The sequence below is a fragment of the Caretta caretta genome, chromosome 6 (assembly GCF_965140235.1).
Source record: "Caretta caretta isolate rCarCar2 chromosome 6, rCarCar1.hap1, whole genome shotgun sequence".
Lineage (NCBI taxonomy): Eukaryota > Metazoa > Chordata > Testudines > Cheloniidae > Caretta > Caretta caretta.
In genome coordinates, this window is record NC_134211.1 from 102,809,163 (window position 1) to 102,835,596 (window position 26,434).

The 26,434-nt window shown below is 40.5% G+C and overlaps 1 protein-coding gene across 7 annotated transcripts in view; it reads left to right on the forward strand.

Moving 5' to 3' along the window:
- The window catches only part of UNC79 (unc-79 subunit of NALCN channel complex), a 149,815-nt gene that overhangs the window by 61,043 nt on the left and 62,338 nt on the right, over positions 1–26,434 (forward strand). For 5 of the 7 annotated variants that reach the window (XM_048854188.2, XM_048854187.2, XM_048854190.2 and 2 more), the window contains 9 exons: positions 1,419–1,600; positions 4,195–4,396; positions 6,232–6,411; positions 7,526–7,591; positions 15,071–15,357; positions 19,634–19,816; positions 20,725–20,887; positions 22,910–23,059; positions 24,431–25,645. In XM_048854188.2, the coding sequence (XP_048710145.1) occupies positions 1,419–1,600; positions 4,195–4,396; positions 6,232–6,411; positions 7,526–7,591; positions 15,071–15,357; positions 19,634–19,816; positions 20,725–20,887; positions 22,910–23,059; positions 24,431–25,645 (2,628 nt within the window). The remainder of the gene's footprint in view (positions 1–1,418; positions 1,601–4,194; positions 4,397–6,231; positions 6,412–7,525; positions 7,592–15,070; positions 15,358–19,633; positions 19,817–20,724; positions 20,888–22,909; positions 23,060–24,430; positions 25,646–26,434) is intronic. The other 2 variants (XM_048854189.2, XM_048854192.2) reach the window with 2 other exon arrangements.

The following is a 26,434-nucleotide window of genomic DNA, read 5'->3' on the forward strand; positions in this document are numbered from 1 at the left end:
GGGCTTTGTCAGTTGCAGGTATTGTAGTTGACATTGGCTGTTTAAGGTAGAGAAGCTATTTTTCTATAGTTTCTTTCCATCTGCTACCCATAAGTGTTTTTGTTTTTGTTTTGTTTTTAAATATTCATTGTCTTCATTCTGGTGGTTGATTTAATAAAATCATACACCACACTGATAGAAAAGACCCAGTAGGTCCTCCACACATAGTCCATCTATCTCTAATCAATGCAGGATTGTTCCTTATAGTCCATTTCCTAGTGCTCTGGCTAGCCTAGTTTACATATCTCCAGTCATGGAGCATTACTCACTGTGTACCCTCTTGGATCACCTTTTAAATGTTATTTAACTTAGTTCTCCATTATTGGTGTATGTTTGTAGCATGATAAAATTCTCTAGTAATCTCCACGCATAGTTTTACCCTTCTGTTATCAGAAAAAACAGATATATATTACTGCCCATTGGATTGATATTCTCTGTACTGGTCAATCAAGGCCCATGATGTTAGTTCAGGTTTAATGCCAAGAAGCAGTGAGTGTTCCCGTCTGCTCTTTAAAAGAGGAGTAACTTCAAATCAAAATGATCCTGGTATTTGAAATAGGGGAATGAAAAGAAAGGAGCAGCTATTACAATCAATGGGCCTTACTTATTTTCCTCTGTTATGCTGGTGTCAATCTACTGACTTCAGTGGAGTTACTTTTAATTTACACTGGTGTAAGGAAGAAGAGACTCAAGCCCACTGGATTTTGGTTTTAGAATTATTGGCCCACATCCTTGGCTGCAGACAAGGAGTGCACAGGACAGCTTGGGAAAAGGGGTGTGGTGTAAAGAGGTTTTTGGCCAGCGGTACACCAGGACAGTCCATCTAAAAGCTGCTCTAAATTCTGCTGTTTGCCAGTGCCTCTGAAGGGCCATTACAGCTGCTTGCGATTGCTAGGATGCAGAGAATCGGGTGAAATTTTATTGGCCTGTATTATACTGAAAGTCAGGCTAGATGATCGTAATAGTCCCTTTTGGCCTTAAAATCTATGAATTTAGAAGCCCCTTCCTCTAGCCCTGCCAGTTGTAGGCAGGTTGGGTGGTGTAGAAGCAGCTGTCCTGGCTCTGTGCCTCCAAAAGATCCTCCTGCACTGGAATGATCCTCCTGTGGCTGGATGTGCTGGCATTGGAGCCACTTTGCACTGACGGTATGAAACAAAGTGGCTGTAGTGTAGGGGAGAATCTGGGAACCTGTAAGTAATTGGAGGTGATGAGAAAAATGTGCACTTGTTGCACAGAGCTGGAAGTGGAAACAAGTTGATGTTTCAATTATTCTTTGTTGTTTTCAATGAGATACAGGCCTGTGTATGTTGTTCAAAACACAGGTCACTGCCTGAATTAATGTGAATATTCTCTTTGTTTTGCGGTCTTGTCTGCTGCAGTAGAGAAAGTGGCTGTTTTGTGCAGGTTTCTGGATATTCACTCAGTGACAAAAAATCACCTGCTGAAGTATTCTTTGGCTCATGCGTTCTGCTGTTTTTTGACTGCTGTGGAGGATGTCAACCCAGCAGTGGCTACAAGAGCTGGGCTATTACTTGACACCATAAAGAGGCCAGCTTTGCAGGTAGGTTCACCATATGGAACAAAAGCATACATCAAAGCTAGAAATGAGTGCAAGTGACAAAGACAGGATCTTGACCCATTTTTTCCCCCAGAGTTCAAAGGCGTTCAGATTCATAGTCTGGAGTTTGGCCCATCACTATAACCTCAGAAAACACAGCATCTTAAGGTTCTCAGTAGCTAACTGACCCAGAGGCAACATGCCCTTTACAGGTTCTAGAGGTGCCAGTCTTCTGGTCCAAAACACTAGAGCTTCCAGTAGGGTTCTATAGCATCTGAGCTATTACTTGAAAAAATATAATTATTTTTATAATGGTAAAACAAATTGGGGTGATTTTATTTTTAATGCTGGGGAAAAAAATATAGTTCAAAAATCTACTGACTCACAGGAAGGCCCTTCGTTTTCAGTTTTTACTGATTCTTACTGAAAATTTCCCAGGTTTTACAAAAGCTATTATTCAGTTTTTACTGATTTTCACCCTAAGTTTGGATCAATCATGTACAGGAAAATACTGTTTATATTAAGAAAATCTAATACATTATATAAGGTAAATGTGTTTATGTTAATAATAAATTAGTCTAAGTATAATTGCGAGTTGTTTGTTAAAGTAAGGCAAAGTAGTGGAAGATACACACACTCACATGTGCATATGTGTACGAACTGTTAATGTACATTTTATGAAATAAACCACAGTATTAAACTCCTTTTACTTTCAGTATTTTTACTTTTCTCTATATGTTGTTTTTTCTGTCCTCCTGTCTCCCAATATTTACCAGAAAACAGTGAAGTTAATTTTTTGCACTGATTTTCACCCATTTTTTATCTTTGTGGTAAACACTGATAAATTCCTAGGAATTTTTAAACAAAATAACACTGTACATGAAGGGCCTTACTCACAGGTAAACTGATAGCAGAAATTTTTATGAAAACAAAGCTACCTATTGCCTTGATCTTTGAAAGATTTATATACATGTTTACCTTTAAGCATGTGAGAAGACCTACTGATTGCACTACTTGTGCTTAAAATTAAGCACATATATAAATCTTTGCAGGATCAGGACCTACATTTATAAGCAAGATGAAAAAATCTCATTATAAAGTTTAGTGCAATATCTGGTATAAATTATTTCTGGTAGATAGAACAAAAACAGTATTTAAGTAATAATTCCAGTACAGTTGCCCATAAAATGCAGTTAAGAGTTTGCTATTTTATACGATGTATGGGGCAGATTTTCAAAGCACAGCTCAGGGACTGTGGATTCTGCTGAAGACAGTGGGAGTTGCTCAGCTCCAGTCCTGTGTAAATCTTTTCAGATGTGTCCCTAGTGCTTTGACAAATTGATTGCATATGCCAAAGGCTGCAAATAACTGCCCAAACCAGATTTTTCTTTGTGGTCTGGCCAAAGGTGGTTCTTGTTGAGGAAGACAGACTTGTCCCACATATGCTGTACTTGTTAAATATTTAATCTCTGTTGTCTTTTTCAAACATGAATGTTGACAGCAAGCTCAAAATTCTTGTGCTAATAAAACACAGCAGCATTTTATGAGATTAGTGCCTTTGATACTTTTAACCATGTACTAGATCTTTCTCATTTGGGGCCTGAGCCTACCTACCTAAAACTCCTACTGAAATCAATGGGAATTTTGGGTACACTAGAAGGTCAAGATCAGACCTATAGTTTTGAGCTATGTAGTTATTAAAACATTTAAAATAACATTTTTGATTACTTAGAACAGTTGAACCAGTAGAATTGCTGCTAAAGTCCCATCATGTTTCATGGATTGAATTAATGGGAGGTAACATATGTTTCTAGTGGTACATGCTTCAATAGTCTCCACTCTCCATGAAAACTATATCAAACTCCTTGGATTTCTGTTGGCAAGCAAAGTCCTTTCCATTAGCTTTTGACTTAAGTGCACTAGCCCCAATGCTACTTTTATGGCTCTGCTGGAAATAAATGGCTAAATTCCCGGAACCCCCTTGCTTTTGAAGACTCCTTGAAAGCAATGGGTTTGCATGGATGAAAATGAAGGCAGAATTCAGCCCAAGAATTCTGAGGCAAAGGGTTTTGCATGGTGTGCACATCTGCATTGGTAATACCCACAGTATTACTAGCCTGACAGGTATGTCATAGCAACGGTGGGGTTTGGGTTTGAAACTGTTTCTAGATGCACTGCATTGATTCCTGTATACCTTGCTTGTCAGAACTCTGGGTTGCTTCCTCCGCTTTAAAATGACTTGGGGCCACTACGCTGGTATAACTTCACTGGAACCAAGAGAGCAGCAGGGTGTGATCAGGGAGAATCTTGTGTGTTGCATGAAATAGGTTATATGGCAACATTTTACCCTATGTATTTTTAAAAATTAAAATGGAAAATCCCCCATTCAAAATGACGAGGGCCTAATTGTTCCCTCACTTACACTGGTTTTCCATCAACTTCAGTAGAGTTATTCCCAGCTGACATGTGTGAGAGACCAGAAACAGGCTCCTCTTCTCTACCAGCTGATTAGAGAAGTTGTGAGGTTTGCCTCGCTATTTTAAAGAACACTTGTTATCCTCTTTACATTTGAGTTCTGTTATTTTTTTCCTCCACAGGGTCTGTGCCTCTGCCTTGATTTCCAGTTTGATACAGTTGTCAAAGACAGACCCACAATTCTCAGCAAGCTTTTGCTCCTTCATTTTCTAAAGCAGGACATTCCAGCTTTGAGCTGGGAGTTCTTTGTGAATCGCTTTGAGACACTGTCTCTGGAAGCACAGCTTCATCTGGACTGCAACAAAGAATTCCCTTTTCCAACAAGTAAGCAGAATCGGAAACACATTACCTTTCACCACTGCTGGAATTCAGCTCCCTGAACTAGGGAAGGAGAGAAGCGAAGGCCCCATCTGCAGTGGGGCTATAACCAGGTTTGCTGAACTGGTGTAGTCATTTTAAACTAGAAGTGGATAACCCAGTGTGAACATGCCTAGACCAGATTAGGATACATTATATTTGAAGGTTTTTGAACACCATGTTCTGCTTTAGTTAAAACATGGTTCTCAGACTTTGTTGAAACATAATTTGGTTCTGTGAATAGTCAGGGTCAAACTGAGTTAGCCTGAATGTTCTTTAGAACCAGTTCCCCCAAACACTGTTCTTGAGCCCTAGTGTAGAGGGGTTTTTAGTTTGCCCTATTATTATTATTAATTAATAAATTAATTATACTATTATTATGTATTTATTATTATTCCCAAAGGCCCCAGTCATGTTTGGCCCTCATTCTGCTGGGGGCTGTAGAAAGATAGGTAAAGAGACAATCCCTGGCCCAGAAGCCATACAGTCCAAAAGACACAAATGGATGAATGGGAATGATGATATTACATTGGGGCTCATACAACAGTTAATAATTCCCACTGTGTCTGTAACAGATATTTGTTACCAGAGGTACTGCACATACCTGGCTTCCTGTTAAGATACCCATGGAGATCCTGTTTTGTTTTTTTTCCACCCTCCAATGGGCTAAGACAAAATAATAATTGCACTTGTCTTTGTATGATTATTTTCACATGATTTATTTGATTTGTAATTTTTAAATCAGTAACTTAAAGTGAAAAATATTTGGAAGCTTTAATATATAACTATGCTTCAGATGTCCACCTTTTGCCCCTTTGCTTCTTGGCATTGCAAACATAACCATATGGTGTTTAGGGGATTTGATTATTTGCTTTTGGATCTCTAATTACTGTAAAAATCAAAGGGCTTCAATGTCTCATGTGCCCAGATCATCAGTGATTCCATTAAAGCTAATTGAAGTGCACTGGCAGGGGTGAAAGGAACTTAAGGGACTTACCGGTACGCAGGGCCGGGGTCCTGAGCAGCAGGTGGGTGGGGGGTGGCCTCAGATGGAAGGGGTGGGGCCTTTAAATCACTGCTGAAGCCCCACAGTAGCTGTAGCTGTGGCGGTGGCTGGAAGCCCCGGAGCTCTGGCGGCGATTTAAAGGGCCAGGGGCTCCAGCCAATGCCAGGAGCGCAGGGCCTTTTTAAATTGCCTGCCTGGGGAAGCTGCCCCTGCCGGTATGGTCGGCTGTGTACCAGCTCTTGCCGGTACGCTGTACTGTACCGTACCGGCTTACTTTCACCTCTGTTTACTGGTAATAATCTCCTGGGAGAGGAGAACCCTGTTCAGAGGACTCAGGGGGCAGTGTTCAGATGCAGATCTGAGTTAGGCGCAGGCAGTTCAGCGTTTGAGTCTGAGACTAAAGCAGGTCTGCAGTCCGAGCTTGTATTTGACAGCACTGAAACTTTCTGAGCTGTTCTCATGAGATTTCTGCTCTCTTAAAGGGTGAAGTCCTCATTCATCATCATCTTCAATTCAAAAGGGTTTGGATTCAAGGGCCTCATTTTGTTCCATCTCTAATATTTAGAGAAGGATCAAAATTACTTTTTAAAATATATATGTCAACTGTTCGGGGTTTCACAGCTGATGATTCAGATCATGCAATGAGTTCCTCCCAGGTGGAGCCCCTGCACCCAAAGCCAGTCAAAGGCTTGTTGAATTCAGTGGGACTTGGGGTCTGCCTGCATGTGGCACTTTTCAGGATTGCAGTAAATATGTTGTGGAATGAATCCTAACTTGGTTGATTGCATTTGTAAAGCTATCACTGCTGTCCGGACAAATGTTGCCAATCTCAGTGATACAGCAATGTGGAAGATCAAGAGGGCTCGTTTTGCACGTAATCGTCAGAAGAGTGTGCGTTCCCTGAGGGACAGTGTGAAGGGACCCGGGGAATCAAAGAGAGCACTCTCCCTTCCAGAAACCTTAACCACCAAAATCCGTTGAGTATCCTTTTATATTTTTGTGATAAGCCTGCATCTTCTCCCTTAAGATTGCATCCTGTTGCTGAGTACACAATGGGACTTTCAGTATTCATCCAGTTGGGACAGTTTAGCATATCTGGGTTATGGACTGACTCAGACATTATTCAGGTAGTTAGAAGTCAGTGAGTTTTCCAAATAACAGGGACAACATTCCAGTTTTGTGCTGTACTTGTTTTATGGATAGAATGAAATGCTCTGACACAAGTTTGTAGATAGTTTTTAATCTACATAAGGTGGCTAATGTATTGCTTACTTGGACGAGAACTAGAGGTAGCTTTTGGAAAGTGATTCAGTTATTACTGATAATTATTAATTAATATGTTTTGTCAATTTATGCAGCACTATACTATATATTGGCACTTTTCAAACAACAAATTCTTTGCTGCAGCCATTCTATATTTGCAGATTTCCTTTAGCAGTATAATACTGTGCATACAAAACATTTTTATAACCATCTTACATACGAGGAAATTGATTCTCAGAATCCTCTGGGTTGCATGTGCTGTAAAAATATATATATTAGAATATTTTTAATATGCTGTAGGAAAAATGACAAATCTATTTTTCATTTTTAGAGGACTTTACAAATATTAATTAGTCCTGTACTTAAAAGACACTTCAGCCACACTTAATATCCCCAACCTGTATAATATAATACTTGTTAAAATTAACCTGAGTCATCGGTGCCAATGAGCTGCTAAAATTAATTAGATTTTTTTCTCTAAAATTAGTAGAGAACCAAATTAAAACCAAATTTATTTTGCTTATAGTTTTCTGTGAATCTTATGTAACTTTTATTGATTAACTCTGGATGCTGCACGGGTCCTTCTAGTTTAATGATCTTGGACCAGAAAAACTGAGTAATAAAGGAGACTAGAGTTAAGGGATAGAGAGCATAAAACCACAACTCCACAAAAATCAATATTCTAAAATGTTACATTCACTGCATAATAACAATTAATACATACACTTGAGAATGCTCTTAGATCAAACTCAGCTTAATGCTAAGCATATATTGAAGTTTAAGTTGTCTCTATTGATTATTTAAACAGAATTATTCTTGGTTTTTAGCTGTGAGGTTGACCAGGCATGAACAGTCTGCTCCTGCACTTGGTGGAACACCAGAGCAAACGCCAGGTGGGTACTTCCTCTGTTGAAGAGAGGGGTGTATAGTGGATACAGGAAGAAGGGAGGGAATGCTATCTCTTTTATTGGATCATGATATAATTTGCATCAGGCACTAGCTTATCAAAAAGGTTCTTTCTTAAAATGTTGAGTGCCAGAAGAAGGAATAATTTTGGCCTGCAAGTTGTTGTAAATTATATACTCTTAGTCTATTAGTCTGTCTTATACTTATTATGAACTCCTTGGGGCAGGGACTGATCTTTTGTTCTGGGTTTGTACAGCACCTAGCACAATGGAGTCCTGTTCAATGGCTGGGGCTCCTAAGTGTCACTGCACAATAAATAATAATAGTAATATTATTTGCTGGTCTGTGTAAATCAATGTGCCGAAAAATAAAGTCCCAGCTACAGGGTCTCTTCATGTCCCTTTCTTCAGGACTAGCTTTATTTGCTAAAATATAAGCTCAAAACCAGAACAAATCAACTCAAACTACTGAGTGATAACCTGCTAGGCCTTCCCAGTTTCAGCAACCTGGGAAGGGCAGGGGCACAACCTTGCTCGATGCTAGCCTCCTTTGAACCAGCACCCCCTTCCTTTCATAGCTCCGTGCAGATCAATCATGTGGCAGGCAGAGACTAGGTGAGTCTTTGCATGCCAGAGCGCCTTTACACTTTGTCACAATCTGATAACAGATGTGATACGCAGGAGTGTTGGAAGTGACTATTCTTTATTCCCAGGCCCCAGTCACCTGGCAGAAGTCAGGGTTACCAAGGTCAATTCCCTTGTCACATGGGAAGTATTAGCTGCACATTACCTAACTTAGTGTTGCCAACTTTCATGATTGTGTTATGAGTCTCATGATAGTTGATCGTATTCTTAAAGACTCAACTTCTGGATTCAGGTGATTATGTGAGAATCTCAGCTTTGGTTTTAAAAAATTGGAAGTTTCTAGCCCTCCTGATGGTGAAGAAAAGCCTTAATAATGACCTGAATGCATCCCAAAGACTTCATAGAATCATAGAATCATAGAATATCAGGGTTGGAAGGGACCCCAGAAGGTCATCTAGTCCAACCCCCTGCCCGAAGCAGGACCAATTCCCAGTTAAATCATCCCAGCCAGGGCTTTGTCAAGCCTGACCTTAAAAACCTCTAAGGAAGGAGATTCTACCACCTCCCTAGGTAACGCATTCCAGTGTTTCACCACCCTCTTAGTGAAAAAGTTTTTCCTAATATCCAATCTAAACCTCCCCCACTGCAACTTGAGACCATTACTCCTCGTTCTCTCATCTGCTACCATTGAGAACAGTCTAGAGCCATCCTCTTTGGAACCCCCTTTCAGGTAGTTGAAAGCAGCTATCAAATCCCCCCTCATTCTTCTCTTCTGCAGACTAAACAATCCCAGCTCCCTCAGCCTCTCCTCATAAGTCATGTGTTCCAGACCCCTAATCATTTTTGTTGCCCTTCGCTGGACTCTCTCCAATTTATCCACATCCTTCTTGTAGTGTGGGGCCCAAAACTGGACACAGTACTCCAGATGAGGCCTCACCAATGTCGAATAGAGGGGAACGATCACGTCCCTCGATCTGCTCGCTATGCCCCTACTTATACATCCCAAAATGCCATTGGCCTTCTTGGCAACAAGGGCACACTGCTGACTCATATCCAGCTTCTCGTCCACTGTCACCCCTAGGTCCTTTTCCGCAGAACTGCTGCCTAGCCATTCGGTCCCTAGTCTGTAGCTGTGCATTGGGTTCTTCCGTCCTAAGTGCAGGACCCTGCACTTATCCTTATTGAACCTCATCAGATTTCTTTTGGCCCAATCCTCCAATTTGTCTAGGTCCTTCTGTATCCTATCCCTCCCCTCTAGCGTATCTACCACTCCTCCCAGTTTAGTATCATCCGCAAATTTGCTGAGAGTGCAATCCACACCATCCTCCAGATCATTTATGAAGATATTGAACAAAACCGGCCCCAGGACCAACCCTTGGGGCACTCCACTTGATACCGGCTGCCAACTAGACATGGAGCCATTGATCACTACCCGTTGAGCCCGACAATCTAGCCAGCTTTCTACCCACCTTATATTGCATTCATCCAGCCCATACTTCCTTAACTTGCTGAGAAGAATACTGTGGGAGACCGTGTCAAAAGCTTTGCTAAAGTCAAGAAACAATACATCCACTGCTTTCCCTTCATCCACAGAACCAGTAATCTCATCATAAAAGGCGATTAGATTAGTCAGGCGTGACCTTCCCTTGGTGAATCCATGCTGGCTGTTCCTGATCACTTTCCTCTCATGCAAGTGCTTCAGGATTGATTCTTTGAGGACCTGCTCCATGATTTTTCCAGGGACTGAAGTGAGGCTGACTGTCCTGTAGTTCCCAGGATCCTCCTTCTTCCCTTTTTTAAAGATTGGCACTACATTAGCCTTTTTCCAGTCATCCGGGACTTCCCCGGTTCGCCACGAGTTTTCAAAGATAATGGCCAATGGCTCTGCAATCACAGCCGCCAATTCCTTCAGCACTCTCGGATGCAACTCGTCCGGCCCCATGGACTTGTGCACGTCCAGCTTTTCTAAATAGTCCCTAACCACCTCTATCTCCACAGAGGGCTGGCCATCTCTTCCCCATTTTGTGATGCCCAGCGCAGCAGTCTGGGAGCTGACCTTGTTAGTGAAAACAGAGGCAAAAAAAGCATTGAGTACATTAGCTTTTTCCACATCCTCTGTCACTAGGTTGCCTCCCTCATTCAGTAAGGGGCCCACACTTTCCTTGGCTTTCTTCTTGTTGCCAACATACCTGAAGAAACCCTTCTTGTTACTCTTAACATCTCTTGCTAGCTGCAGCTCCAGGTGCGATTTGGCCCTCCTGATATCATTCCTACATGCCCGAGCAATATTTTTATACTCTTCCCCGGTCATATGTCCAACCTTCCACTTCTTGTAAGCTTCTTTTTTATGTTTAAGATCCGCTAGGATTTCACCATTAAGCCAAGCTGGTTGCCTGCCATATTTACTATTCTTTCGACTCATTGGGATGGTTTGTCCCTGTAACCTCAACAGGGATTCCTTGAAATACAGCCAGCTCTCCTAGACTCCTTTCCTCTTCAAGTTAGTCCCCCAGGGGATCCTGGCCATCCGTTCCCTGAGGGAGTCGAAGTCTGCTTTCTACTTGGAATCCTGCAGGCAAAAAGAACCCAATGTTTATTATATTTTAAAAAAAACTCATGATTTTTGGAGGCTTGACTTATGAATTCTTGTGGATAGTGATACTGAACTTGACTGATTTTTCCAAAGAACCAATATGGCTCCAAATACTTTCTGCACATCTGCTATCAAAAAACACACCTCTCTCTTACACGGAGAAAATGTAAAAGTAAAGATTTGATCCTTGTCCCCATCCACTCCATCATTTTAGGTTTAAACCTGCAGTCCCAGCTCAGTCAAAACTCCTGTTGAAATCAGTGGAGGTTCTGTGGGAATCAAGGAAACAGGATCAGGCCATTATTAATTCTGTTCAGCATTCCAACCCACTTTGTCACAGAAGGCAGGAATTCCACTGAGTGGCTTGTACTAAAAGACAAAGAGATCATGTTTAGTATGAGGCAGTCTAATCATTGTTTGGGGTTTCATGATATATTTTGATAGGTCATGAGGTAATTTGAGGGTGAAAGGGTCTCAGATTAGAATCATAGAACTGGAAGGGAACTCAACAGGTCATCTAGTCCAGGCCCCTGCACGCAAGCCAGAGCTAAGTATTATCTGGAACATCCCTGACAGGTGTTTGCGCAACCTGCTCTTAAAAATCCCCAGTGATGGAGATTCCACAGTCTCCCTAGGCAATTTATTCCAGTGCTTAACCACCCTGACAGTTAGGAAGTTTTTCCTTATGTCCACCTAAACCGCCCTTGCTGCAATTTAAGCCCATTGCTTCTTGTCCTATCCTCAGAGGTTAAGAAGAACAATTTTTCTTCCTCCTGCTAATACATCCCAGAATGATACTCCTGCTAATACATCCCAGAATGATATTTGTTATTTTTGCAACAGTATTACACTGCTGACTCATATTTAGCTTGTGATCCACTATGACCCCCAGATCCCTTTCCGCAGCACTCCTTCCTAGGCAGTAATTTCCCATTTTGTATGTGTGCAAGAAATTTAGTCTCCAAATCTGACATACCTTAGAACTGTTACAAACTGGTGGGTAATATCGAAATATCTGTTTATTAAATTAGATCAGTTGACTCTTCCATATTTAAAACAAATAACAAACCAAATACCACTCAAATCCCCCAATAGTCCTTGTTTATGAATTGCCCTATAATAATGGCTAAAGAAGCAGACATCTAGCCAGTAGGAGGAGGACAATGTAATTAACATATGCCAGGGCTGATCCTCAGTGGAGCTATGATAATTTACAGCAGCTGAGGATCTGCCCCCCTCCCCCCCCCCAGTTTCCCTGATGTAGTTTACAGAGGCATCATAATGGATGCTGATAACAAAGAGAAGTAGCAGATATGAGATTTTGCATGCTCATAAGAGCATAACACTAACTCTGGAGAGTGAAAGCTCAGAAAAAGTCCTTGGAAGTATCCATTAACTCATGCCACGACTGTATACCCATTGCAAGGCTGAATATTTCCTTATCTTCAAGTTTCTGAAAGACACAGCTCAGTAAGCAAAAGTAAAAAGGATAATTTTATCAGATTCCTTACTCATTTAATTGTATGTGGAAGTTTTGGGATAGATTTAGACCCACATTAATGACTCATTCAGTTCCATAGTTACATTTTTTTATGTTATGGAAAAGTCACGCAGAATTTAATAGAGATGAAACCAGTAGGGGGCTAAAGAAAAAACTGTAAAATCGTCTGAATGAGACTGATGTCCTTTTTAGAGGAAGTATTCAATAGAATTTAATAGAGAATTATATCTCTGCTGTGGAATTGTTTGGAAAGGTTATCACTGTCAGTTGAATTCTAAAGGACCAAAAGGGGTCAGGGATAAGAGACACAAGATGGTGGAGGCAATATCTTTTACTGGACCAACTTCTGTTGGTGAGAGAGACAAACTTTCGAGCTCCCCAGTGCTCTTCCTCAGGTCTGGGGCCAAATTTGAATGAGAGTGGTGCTGAGACCGTGTGCCAGGTCACAATGCTTGGAGCGTGGAGCTGGGAGCCACTGCTGCAGCCCTAATTCATACCTGAAAAAAAGAATGTGAATTTGAATTATGCAGCACGTACTTTATTTTAATCAATATTTAAACAGGTTGTGTTGGAATTACAGTACATTGTATACTCTACCAACTCTACCAACACCTTCACATATTGTTAGTTGTAAAAAAACCTCATACTTAGACGTGCTGGGCAGCTGTAGCTCCTATTGACTTCAGCTGGAGTTGTAGATACTCAGTACTTCTGATACTTCATCTCTATTGTGAAGGATCTCAATAATAAAGACCTGTTTAGACATATGGTAAAATGTAGGACGATATTTCATGGGCCAAATAAAGGGGCCCTGATAGGTTAAAATAGGCGCACTGGAACAGTTTGTATAGTGGGGGTGCTGAGAGCCATTGCACCAAACTAAACCTGTATATGATGAAAACCACTTCAAGCCAGGAGGTGCGGCAGAACCCCCTGCACACCTAATTCCATTACCTATGCATAGGCATCGACTTTCTAATATGCCGGGGGGTGCTCCCCCTGGCTCCGCCTCAGGCCCTGCCCCCACTCCACCCCTTCACACAAGGCCCCACCTCTGCCCCACCTCTTTCCACCCCTTCCCACTCCACTCCAACCCCTTCCCAGAGTGTGCCTCGCCCTCGCTTCTCCTCCTCCCCCCAGTGCCTCCTGCACGCTGCAGAACAGCTAATCACGACGGGTGGGAGGTGCTGGGGGAGGCACTGATTGGTGGGGCTGCTGGCGGGAAGGAGGCATTGGGGAGGGGGTTGGGCAGGCATTGATGGGGCTGCCGGTGCGTGCCCCAGGACCCACCATTTTTTTTTCCGTGGTGCTCCTGTGCACCTATGAGTTAGAAATCATAAGGGTTAAAAATATTCCTTACCTAAAAATGTTGCTGAAAAGGTTTTAGATTATGAAAATGGAAAGAATGTTATAAATCTAATTTACTGTTTGTTCTTTTTGCTGCTTGTTTCCTTTTTGCATTCAGTCAGAATGGACAATGATGCTCAGTTAGTCAATTTCCCTCTTGTTCGGATTGTCATGCAGTACTGTTTGGGTTGCATGCACTGCAGGGGAATGATCAAATCCAACTTCTTTCACTGGAAAATAATAATGACAATATTTGTACTAAATATTTAACTTTTGTAAAACCATATATATGATATGATACTATAGTATACTACAGTATAAGCAACAATTTGGCTTAGACTATCAGACAGCATACCTTAACACACTCTGTGTAGATTTTAGGGATTTACTTAGCAGCATTGGATGATAGTTAGGGTCTCTGCATTCCTTTGGAAGCTGTGGTTTTCCTGGATAAACCTAAAGTGGCACAATCTATTCAGGTAAATCCACTTTTCTTCTGTGTCTGGAGAGAAGTATGCACTAAGCATGTTAGAAGGTGAATCTTTTATTCTCTATTTGATCAAATGCAGGATTTCCCCTCTCTTTTATCCTCTAAAGCAGTGGTGGGCAACCTGTGGCCCGTATGCAGGCTGTATGTGGCCCATCGGGGTAATCTGCTGGGGGGTTGCGAGACAGTTTGTTTACATTGACCGTGAGCAGGCACGGCTGCCCGCAGTTTCCAGTGGCCGCAGTTCCCCGTTCCCAGCCAATGGGAGCTGCAGGAAGCGGCACGGGCCGCAGGGACATGCTGGCCGCTGCTTCCCGCAGCTCCCATTAGCTGGGAATGGCAAACCGTGGCCACTGGGAGCTGTGGGCGGCTGTGCCTGCGGTCGGTCAATGTTAACTGTCTCACAGCTCGCCAGTGGATTACCCTGATGGGCCATGGGCCGCAGGTTGCCCACCACTGGGATTTTTTGGGTTTTATTGGGATTACCCTTAGCTGGAGTAAATTTTGGTCCATTGAAGTCAATGGAAAGTATGATGAATTACACCAACTGTGGCTCTAACCCATAAAATATTAATCTTCTTTTGCTCACAGTAGTGTAAACCAGGAGTAAGGCCACAGAACGTGGTGGAGTTACACTGGTGTGAACAGAAATCAGAATCAGTCCCATACAGTATGACTGTTCACTGAGGACGTTTGAGGAGTTGAAAAGCTTTTGACTTCAACAAAATGTGGAGTTAATTTCGTATACCTAAAGTGCCTAAAGGCAAGAATAGATTACTGCCCTCAGAAATGCATGCACAATTCCTACTGACTTCACATGTGCGTATAGGGTCAGAAGTGAGACATTTAGAAGTGCATATAGGATCAGAAGTCTCTTGGATAGATGTCTCTGGCCTGATTCTTTATTGCCTTGCGCTGCAGTCATTCTCATCAGTGTCTTTCTTGTGCTGATAGGACAACCATCCCCAGAGAATGACAATACAATAAAGGACCTGCTTCCAGAGGATGCTGGGATTGATCATCAGACCGTCCACCAGCTGATTACTGTGCTAATGAAGTTTATGGCAAAGGATGAAAGTAGTGCTGAGTCAGATATTAGCAGTGCTAAAGCCTTCAACACAGTGAAGCGCCATCTGTATGTCTTGCTTGGCTATGATCAACAGGAAGGATGCTTCATGATTGCGCCTCAGAAAATGCGCATTTCAACTTGTTTTAATGCATTTATCGCTGGAATAGCACAAGTAGGTGTGATTTATTCTCACTGGGCATATGTGATCCAATGAGCTGGCACCAAAATACCTCACCCAGCCAGCTACCGTTGTCTGGGGTTCCTGAAATGTCTGCAAGGCAGTCTCCTTTACAGTGTTAAAAATGCTGGTTGAGTGATCAGTAAACAAACCGAATACCTTAGATATATGCTCTCATTGTAATAAGTGGATGAATTTGAGAGCGAGAAGGGCTGTGTTGCGTGTTCACCCTTCAAAACGCTCAGTCTAGACTTATGAAGTACCTTTCCTAGTGCTATTGCTTTGGAGAAGGAAGGAAAGTGGTTAAAGACAGAGACTGCAAGTTAGAATTCATGGGTTCTATGCCCATTTGCACCATAGACATGCTATATAACCTCAAGCAGGTCAGTTTTTCTCTCTGTGCTCTAGTTTCTTCATCTGTAAAATGGGGTCCACAATAATTCCCTATCTCACAAGGGCTTAATTAACTCACACTGGTAAAGTGATACATGGCTGAAAAGGGCTACATGGTTGCAGAGTATCATTATTGCTTTTGATGACAAAGTCTTTTCATTGCTGCCATGTTTCTTTCCCCATAGCTCCTTATTAAAACTCCCTGTTACGTGAACTTTAAGGGAGAAAAATGGTCAGTAGTTCAAATAACCATAAAACATATTAAAAATGCCCAATAAAGATGCAAGAATATCACCTTTTTCATCAACTTTTTTGTTATACACATTGGAGGAAGCACCCATTTTTTCCAAAGCAGGGTGCGATGGATGAATCTGCAGAAGTTCACATGCAGCCTCAGGCAAAACATGCAGACATCTATACGTGCAGATCAGGTCCATGTGCACGTGGGCACTTAGATTAGGATGCATTTGTACAAACTGCACACCAGACATATCAAGATGCAGTCACAGTGTATTGTTCCTGATTTACCTCTTACTTACTGTGGATATATAGTGCTGTATATGAAAGGAGGTTCAGGCCAATTGTGTTGTGTTGAGCTTGAAGGTTCAGAAGGTGGAAGTTAGACAGTAGAACCATAACCTAAATTTTCCAAAGTAACTAATAATTGTGCTTGCCACAATTTTGGGGTGCCCAACTTGAGACACCTTTTGAAAGGCTTGATTTTCAGAAGTGCTGAACACCCACTCTCTAAAAATCTGGTCTCTTTAAGGTGTCTCAGGTTGGGCTCACAAAAGCACTATTCACTTTTGAAAATTTAGATCCATGGGTGGAATCCACTGAAGTCAGTGGGAACTTTGCCATTCGCTTTAATGGGGCCAGGATTTTACTCCATGTCTTTAGTGTGAAAATATTAATTTGGAATTTGTTTTATGATTTTTTTTTTTTTACTTCTGATATAAGGGAGCATTCTATAGTGTAGGGAATCTCCTTGGCTGTTGGAGCCACACTCTTTATTGCAGCACTGGCATTTGCTCACAAGAAAAGGGAACTTTGTAAAATACAACATTAACATAACACAAAATTTATAAATATTTACTTTCTGCGGCCAGTTCTGCAAATGGTGGGATTGGATGAATGTGCTGGTTTATTAGCTTTAACTTTCAGGAGCTTAAACTTAGAAGGTTTAGCTCAAGAAAACATTATTTCCAAAGATTATTGTTAGTATTCAGCTCCTTACACCCTAATATTGCTGCTTTGCTATTTTTATGTAAGATAGATACCTTTTGTTCCTTGCAGCAAACACTGAAATAAGATTGTGCAAGGTAAAATCATTTTGATGTTATTCCACCAGGTGGTGGTATTGGACAGTTCTTTTTGGAGGAAAGAATATAGCACAGATGGGCCTTGATAATACTTTGTAAAACTGTGCTTTAAGTCCTATGGTTGAGCTATAGTCAGGATATATAACTTTAGACTTCCCAAATCTTAATATAACATGTAGAAAAGTGCCATTGGCTTCAGGGCTTGTCTGAAATACAAAATGGACTGCATTGAGACACCTTGTTATTACAAAAAGAACAGGAGTACTTGTGGCACCTTAGAGACTAACAAATTTATTAGAGCATAAGCTTTCATGGGCTACAGCTCACTTCATCAGATGCATAGAATGAAACATATAGTAAGAAGACATAGACATACAAAGAACATGAAAAGGTGGAGTAAGAGGCTAATTAATTAAGAAGAGCTATTATCAGCAGGAGAAAAAAAACTTTTGTAGTGATAATCATATCAAAAGTTTTTTTTCTCCTGCTGATAACTCATCTTAATTAATTAGCCTCTTACTCCACCTTTTCATGTTCTTTATCTATCTATCTATCTATCTGTTCCATTCTATGCATTCGATGAAGTGGGCTGTAGCCCACAAAAGCTTATGCTCAAATTTGTTAGTCTCTAAGGTGCCACAAGTACTCCTGTTCTTTTTGCGGATACAGACTAACAAGGCTGCTACTCTGAAACTTGTTATAACACAGTTTGGTCTTACCTGTGGTGGTGATTTGGTCAAAACGTAGTATACTCATGTTACAGAGCCACGTTATAGCCTTGTTGCAATCAGATGTCAGGCTCTCGGACCATATATGGAGATGCACTATATATTCATCTGACAGTTTGTGTATATTGGTAGATAGACAGGGTGGGTCTCATTAGTTCGACTCAAGGAATGTTAAATGTTAAAGTAATAGAGAGACGGAGACAAGAACAGGAAACTCTGCATAGAAAAGCCTAGTCAGTCCACTTGTGCTGGAGCTTGGGAGCTAAATCTTGTGTTTGTATATACAGTCCTGTCTTAGGGCTTTGCTACTTTAGTGAAAAAATGAATGTAAATCCCAACAGTGGGTAAGTTTGGAAAATAACGTGTGTGTGTGTGTGTGTGTATAGGGGCTGAGAGTGAGCTGATTAGTCCACCCATTTATATGTGAGGAATTGCTAAGCCAAATATTTAAAAATCATAAGTCAGGCCCACAAAATCATATTGACTTAAAAATCATGAGGTTAAAAAAACTTGGATAATTTTTATTAGCCTCCTGATATTGAAACCTGTAGAGTTGACATTTTCAAGCTTTTCTCTGCGATTATGAGAGCTAGAAACTTTTTTTTTTTTTAACAAAGAGATATGGGAGTCTTGGCTGATTACATGACTCCAGGACCTGGGAACTGAAGAAAAACACCTAATATCAAAAGACTCATGCTAAGATCATGAGAGTTGGCAAATGTAGCTGGTTACCTAACATGGGTATAAGTTCGTTTTGGTCCTGTTCGTCCATCCATGATCACACTGTCTTATAACACGAGAATGACCCAGCATGATATATTTTGGTGTATGAGCAGGCCCTGTGCACACTACAGTTCAGACTGTGCTAGCCAGAGCTGGTTTTAAACACCCCTCTTGCTAACACACTTTCCCCATCTAGCTAAACAGGTTCTAATTACAGGATGAACCATTTTACTAGATTTTACATCACTGAGAATTTTTGTTTGGAAAGTGGTTTATAACCTAGGCCTTTGGAGAAAAGTTTCAAATGTGCCTAAGTGATTTAGGAGCTTATGTGCCCTTTTTCAAAAGTGATTCAGGCACTTAAGAGTGCATTGACTTTCAATGCTATAAATGTAAAGTTGTTTTAATTGAACAATGTATTAAAAGAGTAAAATGTGCTTGCATCCTTCAGTACGAGGATGGTATTTAAGCAAGAGATGTGCAACATTCAGTTGTTTATGGGTTCAAAACCTATTTGCATGGCTAACTGATCCCCCAAACATTTTTTTTTTGCATTGCCTCACAATATAACATGACATAAAGGGCCAGTTTTTGCCTTAATTTGCTCTTGTGCCAACCAGTTGATAAATATTGTTGTAACTGAAGGCGGAATTTGATCCGCTGAGCTATGTTTTATAAGCAAGGCTGCACTCATCGGTTGCAAACTGGGCATTTGTGTGCGTGAACACACATTTGTTGATGCACATCCTCAATTTCTACCCACCAAAAAGGTATTTAGCAACCACAGCAGACATTGATACATATATTGTCTCTGCAACTTAATTGGGGAGATTTGAAAATTTTGCCAATAGTGTGTTTTGAAATGATAAATAACATAGTGGCCGTGTTGTAGTAAATGACTCATCAGGCTGATACCATGCAAAGAGCTAACAAAACAGCAAACTTCCTGAAAGCTTTCTAGGTGATTGTGGAAACTCCCCGCAGGCCCTTATTTCCCTTCACCTTCCCAGTATTTAAACTGCTGTTGTAGTATGGCAATTGGTAACATATGTGGAGTTGATTTTCTTGTCGGTGCACTAAAATCTAAATGAATATTCATTTCAGGTGATGGACTATAACATTAACCTGGGAAAACATCTCCTTCCATTAGTGGTTCAGGTGCTGAAGTATTGCACTTGTCCTCAACTAAGACATTACTTCCAGCAGCCTCCCCGCTGCTCCCTCTGGTCCATCAAACCTCATATTCGGCAGATGTGGTTAAAGGCGTTACTTGTCATTCTTTACAAGGTTCGTTGTCTTGAAGGGGTGTTATCTTAAAATTCACATTTCAGTCTAAATTTTGTTTCAGGTGGTGCCTAAACCTACTAATCCCAAAAGGGATTAGAGGGAAACATTTTTCTCTCTTCTTTCAGTTTGTTTACTTTGTGTATTTAGTTTCAATTTGTGTAAATTAGTTTCACTGTTTACCCTATACAGTCAACAAGCTAGTCAGTTTCTCCCATTGTTGATGTGGTTCTTTCATCTAACAGCCTGAGCAAGAAAAATATTTTTGAATTCAGGAAAATGGGTTGTAAAACCACAAAACTGGCAGGTGGACTCAGTTGTAATATCTGATGCTACTTTAAAAATTGACTAAATTTTAAGTTAATAGTGTCAATTTAACAACTGGAGTTCTTAATTCACATAATGTTTTTATGTGAGTTGTAAAGAACATAACTTCAGTAAAGTACCTATTGGAGCTGAGATCTGAAGCTTTGACCGTAATTTGACATACAGAACACATGGAGAAATACAGAACAAAATGGAGAAATTGGAAATCAGTGAAATAGCAAATATTTTGCAAATAGGTCTGGTAAGACCTCTTGAGATATCATTAAAAGCCTGCTTTATCATATAAAAACCAAGGAAATAATATATTAAACTATCCTCATAGGGAATCCTTCAAAATGTTTTATCTATAGTTATCTATAGTTTCTTTTTATAAAGCATTCTTTACAAAGTGGAGGAATATTCCTGCTTTCTAGGATGTATTTAGAAACATAAGATCATAGGAGTGCCAAGGGCCACCAGAAGACAATATGCTTGGCCAGTTCTATATTATTACCTCAATATTTATTCAAGGGAAGGGCCTACTATAGACAAATCAAGAGGCAAAGTTAGTTTTTAAGGTAAAATCTTTTTATTTCACTGAATAGTATCCGTACAGAGACTGTGACATCAGCAAGATTGTGCTGCATCTGATCTACATAACAGTCAACACGCTCAACGCCCAGTACCACAGCTGCAAGCCGCATGCCACCGCCGGTCCTTTGTACAGTGACAACAGTAACATAAGCCGATATAGTGAAAAGGAAAAAGGTATTTTAAATATTTAAATTTCTGCAGTAGCCACTGATTTAATTCATTAAGCCGTGGGTGATGAGGGAGTGTGATCTAGCAGTTAGAGGCAGGGCTGAGATTCTTGGATTCTATTCCCAGCTTTTCCTGTCTGCTCTATGGAAGGTGAGCTAGTTTTTCTGCACCTCACTTTGCCAGTTATGAAATCGGTACAGTAATACAGGGGCAATGTGAAAATTAGAGTTGGAAAAGTGGTTTGATATCCCTGGATGAGAACCTATACAATTGCAAATTTTATTATTCTATTATAAACCAATTGGATAATTTCTTAGAGGGGTTCTATTGATGATAAAACATAGCTGCCTTTTAGGGAATTTGTTACTACCTTCTTACCTGACAAAGACTCTTCCTGGTGTGCAGCAATCTGTTTTTCTTGCATGAGAAAAATACTTACAGAAGGGTCAAATTTACCCTCAGTTTCTAAAACCTTTCATTTACTGAGTGTGGGCTGGATACCTAGAGTTTATCCCGTGTCACTGTGATTAAAATCTGCTCAAGACTTTTGTGAAAGACTATCTCCGCAGGATAAAAGACAAAACGAGTAAAATTAGAATGCGTTTTCTGCCCACTCTGTCATTTTATTTCTGTCAGTACCTTTTCTGTTTTGCTGCATGTTGCTTAGTGCTTGGCATTTTGAAAAGTTGAATGATAAACGTGTCAGTCAAACAGAGGTCCAAATTCTCATTTACACTAAGGCTACTTTACACCACTCTGCAAGTGCAAAGGGGCCTTCAAATGGATGTGAATTCTATATTTTATATTTACAACAACTTGATGACACCTTTATGCTGCTAGGGCAGCGCAAAGCGGCCTTAGTGTTACTGAGAACCAGACTATTTTGTTTCTTCAGATGACTCTGGACTAATTTCACCATCTGTTTGTCTTTGCCTTTATCTGTACAAGTAAGTTATAGTGACAGGGAGAACTGGCAATATGCCAGCCTGTAAAATGGAATCACATTTGCTGGCAGAGATTTAGTATTTCTAAAAGATGTCTTTAATGAATGTCTAGATACTTGTGGCATCATGGTCTAGGAGAATGGGCAGTTTGTAAGGATTGAAGAAACCCTGAGTTCTAATCTTGTCTCTGCTATGGAGCTAGACCCACTGTGTGGCCTGGGACCACACTTCATCTCAGTTTCACCTTATGTAAAGTAAGGAGAATACTACTTACCTACCATGCTAGGCTTTTGGGAAGTGCTTTGCAATGCACAAATGAAATGGTCTGTATATGGACAAACTGTTACTATATTAGCACAGAGTATTATTATTAAACTGAGGGATGAATCTCATCCTGTACTTACTAGTGTGGAAGAGCAGGAAGGGGGTACAGGAAGGTTTTTCCCAAACCTGCAAGAAATAGGCCAGGATCATTCCATAGTGTTTTGGAAAACTGAAGGGCTGGCCCTTTCCCACATCCCCAGGGGTGTGTATGTGTGTTGTCTACAGATTAACAGTCATATTTAGCCTCCAATCAGCAAATGCATATGCCAGTATCATCAGCAAATGCTAGACAGGGGTACATTTTGCTCCTGCTCAGAGGACCAGCAATAGGAGTAATCCTATCTCAGTCAGCAATAGTCCTGATGCAGAGGATGCATTTGCCCAGCATCCACTATCTCTCCCAACATCTCTTCTGTACTTCACTGTACTAGTTGTGACAGGACTGCTGACTTCAATGGAGCTGCACCAATTTATGCCCGCTGAGGATCTCACCGAATACTGTGCATGGTGAATGCTACAACAAGCACTAACTGCTTAGAAAAAAATACTGTTCCTTACTTTTCAGACCTTAATCGTTCAAGCTGTAAAGTGTGTTTTGAATGGTATTACCATGATATGGGTTTCTTTACAAACCTGTAAAACGTTTTAAATTTTCTACTTTAAAAACTGATGTGTAGCAGCTGAGGATTTGGTCCATAGGCTCTGTTTCTTGTGCAAGGTCTGACTCTGAGGAGTAATAATGATTTTCTTTCCCGAGCAGAGGAAGACAGTGTCTTTGATGAATCTGATATTCATGACACCCCAACTGGACCCTGTAGTAAAGAGTCTCAGACATTCTTTGCAAGGCTGAAAAGGATTGGTGGCAGCAAAATGGTGAAATATCAACCAGTGGAGATGAATGCCCAGAGAAGTATGAATTTTTTTATCAGAGTTAAGTTGTGAAGAAATACGATAATCTGCTGCTTGTAGCATGCTAACACCTTAATTTATGTATACTTTGTCACTGTGCATCATTTTAATATTCTTGTTCACACACTTGTAGGAGTTTGAGTACTCATTCTCTGAAAATCAGTACTTTCCAGAAATAAGGCCTCTTTAAGGCATCTTATGATGTTGGGACACAAAATCAATAGTTTCTTGTTAAAATGTGACTCTATAATATATAGAAATGCTATTTAAAGCTCAGTTTGAGAAGTTTCTAAATTTTTACTCTTCTACTAATGGCTAAACTGGAGGTGGTTGAAAATTTTCAGTTGAAGCTTCTCTTTTGACAGAAGTTGGCTTTTTGATTAAATGGAAATATTTGTGGAAATAATGCCAATGTTGTTGAAAATGTTTTGATTTTCCATTGCTTAAAAAAAATCAGTTCTTGTTTGCCCAAACCTGAAAAATGTTCAGTTTTCAGTTTTTTGGTTTTAAATTATCCTTTTTTTTTTTTTTTTTTTGGAAGCAAAAAACTAATTTTCTGACAATCCCTAGCCTGAACTTTTGGAGTAATTTTTCCTTCTGTTTTTGGCATTGGGTTTCCAAGGCAGAATGATCTATAGTAACAGTAATGACTAGAGCTCCTTGGTACTGTAGCAGTGCTACAGCAAAATAAAATATTTCTAAAACCACTTTCCTCTAACCTATATGCCATATACAGAATACAGGGAGGTATGGTGTAAAGGTGATATTGACGTATGTTTGGGATGACCCATAAAACTACTGGGTGGCTTCACCACTCATAAGTAATGCAGCCGTCCCACATGGATGCCAATAAAACCTTTTCACCACACCATCTTTTATTCAATATATAGGGCCAAATAGACCCTATGGAGGGTACATCTGGTGGAAGCTGAGAATTTGCTTTTACAATCTAATGGTCTGAGTAAAAAAAGAAAAGGAGTACTTGTGGCACCTTAGAGACTAACAAATTTAATGCATCTGATGAAGTGAGCTGTAGCTCACGAAAGCTTATGCTCAAATAAATTTGTTAGTCTCTAAGGTGCCACAAGTACTCCTTTTTCTTTTTGCGAATAAAGACTAACACGGCTGCTACTCTGAAACCGGTCTGAGTAAAGTGATCTGGGCAGTGGCTTTTTCTTTGCCTGTGGCAAAATTCTTTGTAGTGTGACTCTGAGATGAGAACAAATCTCAGATGATTTTGATTGAAGATTAACTGTCATAACACTGGGTTTGTATCTGAAATGTCAGTCGTGTGCTGAACTATGAGATCAAGACATGATTTCTGCCAAAAATCTCCCAGTAAAATAGTACTAGCTTTTTCTGTTTTAATCAGGTGAAATAGAACTGGCTGAATATAGAGAAACTGGGGCGTTACAAGACAGCATTCTACACTGTGTGAGAGAAGAAAGCATTCAGAAAAAAAAACTGCGCTCTCTAAAACAAAAATCTCTTGATATAGGGAATGCAGACTCCCTGTTGTTTACATTAGATGAACATCGTAGGAAGTCCTGCATAGACCGGTGTGACTTAGATAAACCACCCGCCACTGCTGCTTACACCATGCATAGACACAATGATTATGGACGACCTAGACAGAATTCTTCTACCAGGACTGAAAATACAGAGACACAAGAGAATCCTTCTATCATGGAAAGCTTCCAGGAAATAAGGAGACCTGTCATACCAGAAGTCAGGCTAAACTGCATGGAAACATATGAAGTAAAAGTGGATTCTCCAGTGAAACCTCCTGTTCTTAAAGAGGATTTAGATCTGATAGATTTGTCCTCTGACTCAACATCAGGGCCTGATAAACATTCAATCCTCTCCACTTCAGACAGTGACTCTCTAGTCTTTGAACCACTTCCTCCCCTGAGAATAGTGGAGAGTGATGAAGAAGAAGAAGAAACAACGAACCAATTAAATGATGGTATCTCTGGCAAAAATGCTGTGTCATCTCCCTCATCTCCCATCAGTGCCTCTGCCCTCAGCCTCAGTGCAACCCGCCTCGTACAGTTCAGCATTGAGGATTGCTCGAGAGACTTTACATCTAAGGATGCGAGCAATAATGTTTCATTAGGAAAAAAGGAAATCCCCTCCACAGCTCCCAAAGTTCAAAAAGACTTTGAAGAGTTAGCTAAGCCAGAGGAGCTTCAAGATGTGTCCTGTGGGAGCCCACTAACACTTAAGCAAAAGCGAGACTTATTGCAAAAGTCATTTGCGCTCCCTGAGATGTCCCTTGATGATAACTCTGAGCTTAGTATGGAAGAAATTAAACCTAGTGGACCAGTTCCAAGTTCAAATGTAAAAACTGTCCTTATTAAGGTTCCTGAAGACTCTGAAAACCAAACAGAACCTGATAAGCTTGATGCCAGCACAGAATCTGATACAGAACAGAAACAGGAGGAAGAAGCTGAGGAGTCAGAATTTAAGATTCAGATTGTTCCCAGGCAAAGAAAACAGAGAAAGATTGCTGTGAGTGCTATACAGAGAGAATACCTTGATGTTTCCTTTAATGTTCTAGACAAGCTGGGAGAACAGAAAGAGACAGGTGAGGACAACCACAAACCAAACCAAAAGCTGTTATTACTTAAGTTTTTAGTAATGTATCTGTTTGATCACTCAGTCCTGTTTACACGCCAGACAGTAGGATATAAAATGTCAGAACGGATCTCATATAAATGTACCCTTCCAGAGTGTCTGCTTCTCAGTGAATTTGCTGTCGAACGTGTTGGAATCAATTGGGAATGTACTCTCTACACAAGTGTCATGTACGGGTGATAGCATATCTAAAAGAGATGCTCAAGTTCAACTACAAATGTTGTTGGGCTTGATATAGGAATTAGTGGATGAAATTCTATGGCGTGTGTCAGGAGGTTGGACTAGATGATCACAATTGTCTCTTCTCGCCTTAAAATCTATCAGTGTAATCTGTGCAACATTCACTCGCTGTTAGAACTTATTTCCTCTGCAGGCTGTAGTCAATAGATGGCAAGAAGATTGTATAGAGTAGGGCTGTGCAGACTGTTAGCTTTTGGAATCTAATTCCAAGTTCAGCCTGGAACCAGTAGAGATTTGCTTGAAGTTTGTTCTTCACAAAACGTTCCCATGAAGCTTTTTGCAGATACTTTTGTTTTTGCTGTATCTGGGTATCCATGAACTTTATTGGTCCATCGTTTGTGGTATATTTCAAGTTCAGCCCCCATTTATTGGGAGAGTTCCCATGATATTTCTGCTGTAGCATGATTGGTTGAACTGATCTCAACACAACGTATTTTCATTTGGTTTCTCCACAAGACAGAAGTTACATGCTGTGATCCAGCTAGAAAAGCCAGAAAGA